An 11249-nucleotide genomic window follows, 5' to 3' on the forward strand; every position below is an offset into this window, starting at 1 on the left:
ACATTGGTTTAAATAGTTTTCTTGTTTTTCTTTTTATCTAGATTCTCAGATGTTGGTTGTTTCTATGAAATCAGGCAGGAATTTAAATGCATTATGTTTTGAAAACTCTAAACCTGCTTCTGTTCTGTTTGAATGGCATTCACTACTTCCTGTATTTCATTCTCTCACTTAATCTCTTCCTTTCTAATCTGCTTACTAAAAATGAAGATTTAACATCAGAAGCTGAGCTCAGTAACTCATCAAAGGGAACTGTAAGATGCAGTCTTGTGGCGCAGTTTGGGCTGTTAACCTGCTGTCTAAAGGTGATGCTTCAGATGACTTTTCTGTGCATGTGCATGGATTTTGTGAATGGTGGAGACTCTAAAAGCTGTGCAGTGCTGTGTAATGTAAAGTGAATTTGTTCTTGATGAGTGCGGTTTGCCAGAAGATTGGATTGACAAGATCTTAATTTATAATAACATCCTTTGACTAATGGTTCTGATACCAAGTTTTTGCTAAAAAAAAAATTTAAGATTATAAAACTAAAAACACCCCTAAAATTTCCTAAGAAGTTTTAAATAAGTTGATCTTTTTAGAGAATTGCTGCATTCTAGTTCTGATCAAAGGTAAGGGGATTCAGTCTAAATACATGGACTTTGATTTCAGCTTCGTATCTTGTGTTAGGTTTTCCTATTTTCTGGCTCCAGAATCAAGATTTCCTCAGTTAAAGTATTGCTTCTAATGATTTTGGATTCCCCATGATTTAGGTCACTACCAAATTGGGAATTAATTGACAAAGTAAGTCATCTTAAATACCATTTGGAACAAGGGGGGTATAAATTTAAAATGTTACCATATCTAGTATCTCCTTTTAAAAAATAAAGGTATGCCTTCTTTATATGTTATCACCTGTTCCATGATGCCTTTTATGTCATATGTTAGCTTGCTCTGGTTTCATATTGAATTAATGCAGAGCTAACCAATCTTAACTTTTTATGGAAGTTAACCCTCTAGTTAGCCTACTGCTTACTGTAATATTTGACTCCTTAATTTTGGATCTTTATGGTAACTTTGAAGACCATAGTTAAATGTTAGAAAATTGTTTGATTTCTACCCTTTGTTTCTTGCTCTTCTTTTTCTTTTTTCTTGTAATCTGATCACTCCCCACACATGCACACCCTTGTAATCATTACAATTGGTATTTTAAAAAAATATTTATTTATTTGGCTGCATCAGGTCTTAGTTGCAGCACATGGGGTCTTTGTTGAGTCATGTGAGATCTTTCATTGTGGCACATGGAGTCTCTACCTGTGTCTTGCAGGCTCCATGGGCTTCAGTAGTTGGCATGTGGGATTCCATGTCCTCTGCATTGCCAATCAGATTCTTAACCACTGGACCACCAGGGAAGTCCCACAACTGATATTTGTTTGATCCCTTTTCTCTTTGGTATGAAAGAATTATAGCTAATATTGCACTTTCTTTTTGCTGTTTTTGTTAGTACTAATGTTGACAATCAAAGCTCAAAAAAGAAATTATTAAAGTTATTGCGTTCAGATTTATAGCATCTTCCTAAATTAGGGACTATTTCAAATTCTTATTTTAATCATGCCCTTTTTGAATGTGATATTTATCTGAAAAAAATGTGGTACTTAAAGATTATTAATTGGGCTTCCCTGGTAGCTCAGACAGTAAAGAATCTGCTTGCAATGCAGGAGACCTAGGTTTGATTCCTGGGTCAGGAAGATCCCCTGAAAAGGGAAATGGCAACCCACTCCAGTATTCTTAGAGAATTCTGGAGAATTCCATGGACAGAGGAGCCTGACAGGCTACAGTCCATGAGGTTGCAAAGAATCAGACATAACTGAGTGAGTAACACAACAAAGATTATTAAAGTCTTCAAAACTGATAGTCGAGGTAAATCTAACTTTCTAGATGGGAGTTCTTACTTACATTAAAATCTACCACAAATTTGCTTAAGCATTTTATTATGAAATCTAATTTTTTTCCCGGAGGGGCTGTTAATTTTGTTATGCAGAAGAGTTTTGTTGCAAATCAGAACAATTTCTTTCTTACTGTAGACCAGAAACAACCCTGGCCCCATTATCTTTTTATATAGCTATATTCCAGTTACTTTCAGCTGGTTGTAGATCTCAAAGCTCAGGAATAGTAATGGGTGAGAAGAATAAACATGCCAGTTGGTAATTTGTGCACTTAAAGCAATGAACTTTTAAACTAAGGATCAGATTGAGGTTGAAATGAAAGAACAAAAATATGTCTAAAATATATACATATATTTTTCTAATGCTTACAGAATAATTTTACATCAATTATCAATAGCTCTGTGAATTAATAAATATTGTTATTAGTTTTATATATAAGAAAAAGATGCTCAGAGATGGAAGTTTGCATGAGACTCTATAGCTACTGAATGACAGGTCTGGGATTAGAATTCAAGTCAGTTCAGTTCAGTTCAGTTGCTCAGTCGTGTCCAGCTCTTTGTGACCCCATTAATTGCAGCACGCCAGGCCTCCCTGTCCATCACCAACTCCCGGAGTTCACCCAAACTCAAGTCCATCGAGTTGGTGATGCCATCCAGCCATCTCATCCTCTGTCATCCCCTTCTCCTCCTGCCCCCAATCCCTCCCAGCATCAGAGTCTTTTCTAGTGAGTCAACTGTTCGCATGAGGTGGCCAAAGTATTGGAGTTTCAGCTTTAGCATCAGTCCTTCCAAAGAACACCCAGGACTGATCTCCTTTAGGATGGACTGGTTGGATCTCCTTGCAGTCCAAGGGACTCTCAAGAGTCTTCTCCAACACCACAGTTCAGAAGCATCAGTTCTTCGGCACTCAGCTTTCTTCACAGTCCAACTCTCACATCCATACATGACCACTGGAAAAACCATAGCCTTGACTAGACAGACCTTTGTTGGCAAAGTAATGTCTCTGCTTTTGAATATGCTATCTAGGTTGGTCATAACTTTCCTTCCAAGGAGCAAGCGTCTTTTAATTTCATGGCTGCAGTCACCATCTGTGGTGATTTTGGAGGCCCCCCCGCCAAATAAAATCTGACTGTTTCCGCTGTTTCCCCATCTATTTCCCATGAAGTGATGGGACCAGATGCCATGATCTTAGTTGTCTGAATGTTGAGCTTAAGCCAACTTTTTCACTCTCCTCTTTCACTTTCATCAAGAGGCTTTTTAGTTCCTCCAATTTACTATAAATCTTGTGGCTTAGAAAAATCCTTGTGTATACATTTGCTTCCTCCAGATTAATTCCTCAGTGTCCCAGTACATAGAAATACTAAGGTAGACTACCAGAGTAATTTAAAATATTCCTTCTGCAACAGATTGGAAGTCTCTTAGTGTTTCTCTTCCCTGGTTGGGCAGCTAAGTGACCTATTGAATTTAAATAAATCCATAGTGACAATAGAAGATTCCTTGGCTCCACCCCATACAAACTGAAATAGAATCTTCAGAATGTAGCCTATTTACCTGTGTTTTCAAAATCATCCAGTTCACTTTGGTGCTCAGTCAAGTTTGGGAAATAGTACCTTTTAAGGCACTTAAGACCTTTTGAAGGAAGGCAAATTAATTAAATCATTATTGTTTTTATTAGATACACAGCTGCCTGACAGTGCCCTCAAAAACAGGTATCTTTTAGGGTTTTACAAATCAGTGGGAGAAACTCCATGGTAACAGCATGTGGCAGGATCTTAAGCAAGCCTTATTACCTGGAATACAGGTGCTGAAAAGGGATGATGATATGCCATCAACAACATATAAAGATCACTGCTTTGTAAACATACAGAACATGTCATAAATGCTTAAAGAAAGCAGTATAGCTTTTTTTCCCAATCCATTTGAAAATAAATATGAAAATTCAGTTGAAGTCAGCTTTTTGCACCTTTTCCCTTTGATATTTGAAGAATATCTTCAAAGATCCAGTCCTCTTAAGAAGGAAGAGTTTGATAACCAGTCTGATTTTGTTTTAAATTATGCTTTTATTGAACCTTTCATAATATTATATTAAAACAATCTGTTTGTACTTTATGCCCCTTATATCTAATTGAAAGAAGAACTCTCAGAAGTTGAAGGAATTTCAAATATCATTTTTTTTAAGGTTGAGGAGGTTGGAACTCATGCATATCTTTTGTTAGACCAAGAGCCCACAAATCCTGTCCCAGTCCAGTGCTTATGTGCTAAGACTCTCCGAAGCACAGTGTCTTATTCTTTAGTGACAGTTTGAATTCCAGCCCTCATTATTTAACCTGTTTTACAATATGATATCCTAGTAAGAGTCCCATTTATATTATTTCTATTAATGTTTCTGGTTAACTTTCTGATAAACCTATATCCTGTTTATTTTGCTTAGTTACTATTACACTGCTTTAGAATTTTGCCTGAGAATTTAGATAACATGTATCTTGTTAACAAAGAATACATGTAAATGGGTTTTATACTGAACAGAAATTATATATAAATATTCATTTAAATAATTTGTATCCCCCCCTTGTTCCAGGAAGGATTTAACATGGCTTATTACTAACCAAATAGATTGATTAATTAAACATACAGTACCCTTTCTTTAGCACTAATGATTAAGGTCTAAGATCCAGTTCTTGGTTTGCCAAAAATGAATTCTCACATGATCCTATTAAGGAAGGACCCACTACTTTCCTAAAATCTTTCTGTTTTTGCAATTTCAAAACTTCCTCATTAATGTATCATGGAATAAATCAGAAACCAACATATCCATATACTGCTTTTTGTTTATAGAAAAGAAGAATCTAAAATTGTGTGAGTGGAAACTTTACATAGCCAAATAATCAGTAAAAAAAGTTTTGTGTTTTTTGTAATAGCCACTTAAAAGTCATTTTACCGGGTTCCTTTTCTTGCCATTTATACCAATTTAAGTAGCAAATTCCATGGTAAAATTCTGACTTTGGCTAATTTTTGGTTATATCAGTTAATCTAAAGCATATACTTTTACTTTTAAGAGGTTTGGATCTAGGATCAATTTTTATTAAGGTGGATAAGTAAACGCTTAAATGAAAAAGCCCTAAACCAAAGGAGACAACTGTGACTGGTAACAGTGTGGCCAAGTTACTCATTCATTATCTGTTCAATTTGGAAATAATTCGTGCCTTTCTTCATGATGTTTGTTAAGAAAACTTTTTTTTTTTTAAGAATTTAATGTTAACAATTCTAAATTTAAAAAATGGGTCAGGTGGAACTATTACAGTCTAAGTAAGTGGGCAGCTGAGGTCTAAGTACTGCCCATTCTCTCTCTTTCATCCCTCATCAACCTCTGAGATGCTTCTAAGAAACCCTTAAGGCATCCCAGAACATCTTTCCTAATTTATTTCTAGTGTCCTTTAACCTTTTTTCTGGAGAGTGTCAGAGGCTAGGGGAACCTGAAGAATCAAATAATTACATTTTGCTACTTAATAACTCCTCAGTGAAGAGTTGGTAAAAGTATTTTAACCTTCAAAAATTTATTTTTAATGTTGGTGGGCTTACACAGTTCATCTTTTTTCTCCCCTAGATTGTGATGGAGCATGGTATAGATAATCTAGATCTAGCTGCATGTAACTTTTATGCTAAGGGTGCTACGACATCCCCAAGGTAACAAGCACTTATGATGATATTTCTCCCTCTCCTTTTTCGTATCTCTACACTCCTGACTCTTACATAGGACAAAGAACTTTGAGTCTAGTAAAGCCTATAAAGCAACATGGGGTGATGGTGGAGACAACTCTCCTAGCAATATAGTATCTAAGCAGCCAGGCCGAGTGACAAATGGTCAGCCTCAACAAGCGACTGCAGGAGCAGCCAGCGGGGGATACATTAAACGGTATGCTAGCTCTTCCCAATATTTTTACCCTTTTCCTGAAGGAATGTCTCTCTCTGGAGGTTGGGTGTATTTATCTATGAACTGTAACTTATCAGTTAGAAATAGCATTTATTCTTTTTTGGAGGGGGGGTGATAGTTGGTTTTTTCATGGTCTTTTTTTTTTTGGCTGCAAAGCATGTGGGGTCTTAGTTCCCCAACCAGGGATTGAACCTGGGCCCCCTGCAGTGGAATCTCTGAGCTCTAACCACTGGACCATCAGGGAATTCCCTTATTCCATTTTAAAATTTGCCTTCTGACAAAATGGTGACTGGGATTATTGACCTTAAATGATGGATTAACTTTTCTTTATAAAGTACTTTACAAATTATTCAGGTAGTCATGTTTTATTTCTGTAAATAAGATGTGATTAAAATGTATCATTTAGAGTAGGAGTTGGCCAGATCCCTGTAAGGATATCCCTGTAAAGGGTCAGATAGTAAATATTTCAGGTTTTCCAAGCCATAGAGTCTGAGTCATAACTACTCAATTCTGTTGTAGGATAAAATCAGGTAATGGGCCACATTTGACTTTGAGCCAGAATTTTACAACCCTATTTTTAGAGCAGTGGTTCTTTAGACTTAAGTGTGTAACAGAATCATCTGGGAGGTTTAGTGAAACAGACTGCTGGGGTCCCTTCGGGAGATCTGGAGTAGTCTAAGAATTGGCATATTTTCATATCTAACAAGTTCCCAGGTTATGCTGGGAATTACACTTTGAAAAACCTCTATTCTTAAGTCATTTCTTCATCTTCTGTTAAATGGCTTTAAGACATTGTTATCTCTTGGATCAGCCTTTCCATTTTCACTATAGAATGTTTCCCAAGAATGGTAACCTGCATCTGTTTGGGTCTAACAGGTTGCTGCTGTCAATTTGTTTATTTTTACAAAAACTAAATCCAGACTCAGTCCATGTATAATTCACCCAAAAGTACTGAATTAAGTGTCTTTTTGTAATAGTATAACAAATGATGCCAGGGAAGATGAAATGGAAGAGAACCTGACTCAAGTGGGCAGTATCCTAGGAAACCTAAAAAACATGGCTCTGGACATGGGCAATGAGATTGAAGCTCAAAACCGACAAATAGATCGCATCACAGAAAAGGTAAGAGCTTCTTACTGCCACAGGAAAATGGCAGTATGTACAGTGCCTTTGTGCCAAACGACATCGAGTACAGTGTTCAGTAATAGACATCTGTGCTATGTACTCTCAGGGAGAACAACAAGGATAAGATTCTGTCCCCACCGGCCTTACAGTTTTGATGAATTTCTAACATGTTGAAAAACAACAGTCAGGTCCTCCTGTCTCTTACTTAGTTGGTTCATTTTATTTTCTGTTAAAATTTTTATTTTGCCTGAGCTAAGTAGTTCTGTTGAACTACTAAGCAACTAAAATAACTTTATTGTTGGTTCATTTTGAAACCAAGACCTTGGGATCAACTGGTTTTATTTAAAATTCATGAAAATTAAATTTATTAAGAATAATAAAATTTCACCCATGAAACTCACAATCTCTTCTAACTTCTCTGTGAGCTGTCAGGGTGTTTTGTTTGCTGTCTTTCCCCTGAATGAGCGAGTTAGCTTTTGGAATTTTATTGTGTTAGCTAATAACAAATTAGTAAATTCCCGAATCCTCATCTCATGAGTCAGTAGGTAATCAGTTCTGCGGAATGGTTCTTGTAGGGTGGACACACAAAAACAAGAGAGAGTCCTGTGAACAGCAAAAAAAGTGTGGTTGCTATTTTTTACTCCATATGAGCTAAAAGATGCTGAAATTAAACCATGTTCAGTGTTTGGTAGTGTCACAACTTCTTGTTACTTCATTAAAATCTCAGTATACTTTAAAGACTGGGGTTTCTCTGTGGAATAATTTATGATGGATTTCACTCAGGCAAAGAGTGGTTCATCAGATATTTTCAATGCTGTTACGTGGGTGTAGGCTACATATTACCCATCGTTTTCATTTACAGATTGATGTGGATGGCAGTACATTTGTTCCAGAGATCTTGGGGTATATTATTTCAGTCTCTGGGTTAGATCTAGGGTAACGCCAGATGAGATTTCTATGGTTTGGCTCAGGGGACTCCCACAGGATCCAGACCTATAGCAGAGAAGAGTATTCTTATATTTTCATTGCATCTAAATGCAATTGACTGTAAGATGCATCTTAGTTTCAGACACGTTAAACTGTGAAGAAAGATGTTACAGAACTCACGAAATATTAACACGTTCTTCTGTTATATCTTTGTCGTGTTTATACACCCACGTTTTTTCAGATGCATTTGATATTCTGTCACTTCTTGCCCAAAATGAGTTTTGTAATGTGACTTTGACTATTTCCTGAATTTTCTCAGTATGTCAGTTACTCTCAGTATATGAAATTTAATGCTTATTAGAGCAACTTAACCTTGTCAAATAATACTGGTATCTTTTTCTTTTTTTTCTAGGCTGATACCAACAAAGATCGTATTGACAATGCCAATGCCAGAGCAAAGAAACTCATTGACAGCTAAAGCTACTGCTGTACTTCTTTATCATTTATTTACTTCCTTAGCTCCTCCTTCAAAGTCATCACCTTTCAAGAGTTTGAAATTTTGGTTCCACACTCTTCTAATCAGGAGGTGTGGAAGAAGATCTAGGAGTAACAGTCCCCAATTTAAAAAAAAATTTTCTCATTTTCCCTTGAGGGTATTCTTAGTCTTCCTTCTAGCATTTTCTTTTTCAGTCCATACAGTTAGGTTGATTTTCATACATCGTTTATAGTTTTATTTTTCATCCTCTCTGTTTACTTTAGCAGGTTCTTCTGCTTTCAAAATTTGGAAGCATTGCCAAAGACAGCCACGTGAAAGGAAGCTGGAGGCAGTAGGGGCAAGCACAGGAGGGGAGGCAAGAGATAAGAGGTTGTTACCTCAGTAAAACCTACAGACCCTAAAGCCAAAAGTGGCATAACCACAGTGAATATCTAGTAGGGTTTAATTTTTATTTTAAGTTGCAGTTATTGCCAGTTTAGGCCAGTGTTTGGTTTTGGAGCCCGGGTACACAATGTTTTTGTTATGCATCACAACTTTGCAACCTCTGCTCCAAAAAAGAACAGAATGAGCTTTTTTAAAGTAAGCTTAATTTCTGAACTCTTGGTGATTCACCTTTGTACATAGATTCTACGATCCATTTCATATTGCACATATAGGAACACATGGTATAAATGAGTAGCTTTATTTTCATATTATTAATAGTATCATGGTCCCATTACAGGCCTATTAACCTCATAAATTTGTCATTAGTCTTTGAGGAAAAAATGTGTAAATATGAATGTATAACATGAGAATTTCTCTCTACAGCAGGGCTTAAAATTTTTTGGAAAAGTTTGACAAAGTGTATCACATGAATTCAGATTTACCTCAATGCCACAAATTATGTTTAGATAGGAAAAAAAACTTATTTTGATCTCAGGTAGAAAACAGTTAGATTGCTTTGAGTTTTATGTAGTTTTAAACTTTTTTTAAACTAGAATTTATTCTGTTTAAATAATTTAGAAGATTATGCCTTTCGTTTACTTATTGATGATTGCACTATCATTCTCTTGTACTCAACTTCCAGAATCACATTTGTTTATGTGTTATAAGAATCTTACTGGTATTTGTCACTTTTATTTAAAAACTAGCTTCTGCACACTTCAAGGCTATTAATGTCGATTGGTTTGACAAATAACTACTGTTTGATCCTTACAATTAAATTTTGTAACTAATGGAATTGTTTTTTCAAATAGGTAATATGCTTCTGTGACTGCTTTGGGGGGATGGGAAGCCGTAATTTTGTCAGCTTTAATTTGACAAACTGAATAAAGCAAAGGTCCATAAATCAAATGGCACTGCCACAAAGAGCTGACTTTAGCACCCTTCCCACACTTACTGGCAATATAGGACTTCCGCATCTGTGATTTGTCTTGAGGTTCATTTTAATCATTACTAGTCTTTTATTCATTTGATCTTAAATATACAAGCGACTGAAAGTGTTGTGGGTGAATACCACAGCCTACTTCTTGGAGGAGATAGTTAACATGGGAAACTTTCAAAGGCTGAAAGGAAAATATTTAAAGCAAGATTTTAATTAGGCCTTCAGAAATGCCACATGCTGAAAAGAATAGTTTGGCAAGTGGTAGTAAATGTGTAAAGTAAGAAGGTATAAAACACTGTAGGCTGTTCTTTACATAAATGCCCTTCCTAAAAGCATTAAAAAATTTTTTTTTAATGCTATTACAGCCAAAGGAAATTGTTCTGAAGATACCAATATGCTGTTCCAACAGTATATAATTGGTTAGAAGTGTAAGCTAAGGCTCCAGATTGCCTGAATTTATGCTGTAGCTCTGCCACTTGCTGGCTGAGTGACTGTAAAACCATTTCTGTGCCTCCATCTCCTTGTATATAAGGAGGGATTAATGATTTCTACCTCAGAGCATTGCTGGGAAGACTCAGTGTGTAATGCATGTAAAGCACTTAGAGCATTGCCCAACAAATGTAGGAGCTTATTTCATTAGACTGCTGATAGCTGCTGTTCTGTCTAGAGTGGAGCTCTTTTTGGGTCAAGGACCTCTTTGTGAATTTGATGAAAGATAACACAGCCTGTCTCTCCAGAGGAATAGACACACAAGCATACACATGTGAATCAGGAATAAATGGGTCTTGAAAGCCTATCTGTGGATCCAAGATGACATACATTTCCAAAGCTTCTGCTACTGAGAAGAAAGGAATGAGAACCTAGAAATCAGGCTCATAATACACTAGGAATAGAAGCTGTTGACCTGACGTTTTCTCCTGTAATAGTCTGGAAACTTGTTTCTATTACTTTTGAAAGGTAGTAACTGAGATGGTTAGCACAAGCTCTGGAGTCTGACCATCTGGGTTCAAGTTTTGGTTCATTTACTAGTTTTGTGACCTTGAGCATAAGACTGACCCATAATGAAGGAGTTAAACGGTATCCTCCAGTGAACTTAATTTTTTGTTTAATGGTTAGCCTCCTCTTCAGGTTTCTAGTCTTCTAATGACAGTGATCTTTATCCCCTATAGTTGTGCCGGTTTTTTTCCTTCCTTCACACTTTTAATTCACTCTTCATTACCACATTTCAACTCTTTGTATGTATTATGAATCTCCCTATAATTTTAACTTCAGCTTCCCAGACATCTGCTACTCAACTGCACTCAGAATTATTTTCATTAAATGCTATTCTTTAGCATTTAAAGGGAATAACCTCTTACTAAAATTCTAAGTTATTTCAATTACATTTCTAATCATATTTATAGTTCTCAGACTGATAATCAGGTTCCTTATTCTCTATTCATTTGTTTTTCATTCTAACATAGTTTGCTCCAAGCCTTCTGTTTCTGTT

General features: G+C 36.1%; 1 protein-coding gene across 4 annotated transcripts in view; it reads left to right on the forward strand.

Moving 5' to 3' along the window:
- The window catches only part of SNAP23 (synaptosome associated protein 23), a 40398-nt gene extending 30669 nt beyond the window's left edge, over window positions 1-9729 (forward strand). For 2 of the 4 annotated variants that reach the window (XM_069596105.1, XM_069596106.1), the window contains 4 exons: window positions 42-74; window positions 5673-5831; window positions 6827-6971; window positions 8314-9729. In XM_069596105.1, the coding sequence (XP_069452206.1) occupies window positions 42-74; window positions 5673-5831; window positions 6827-6971; window positions 8314-8379 (403 nt within the window). In that variant the 3' untranslated portion in view covers window positions 8380-9729. The remainder of the gene's footprint in view (window positions 1-41; window positions 75-5672; window positions 5832-6826; window positions 6972-8313) is intronic. The other 2 variants (XM_069596107.1, XM_069596109.1) reach the window with 1 other exon arrangement.
- Window positions 9730-11249: the final 1520 nt, after the last annotated feature.

Source organism: Ovis canadensis, chromosome 7, assembly GCF_042477335.2.
Source record: "Ovis canadensis isolate MfBH-ARS-UI-01 breed Bighorn chromosome 7, ARS-UI_OviCan_v2, whole genome shotgun sequence".
Taxonomy (NCBI): domain Eukaryota; kingdom Metazoa; phylum Chordata; class Mammalia; order Artiodactyla; family Bovidae; genus Ovis; species Ovis canadensis.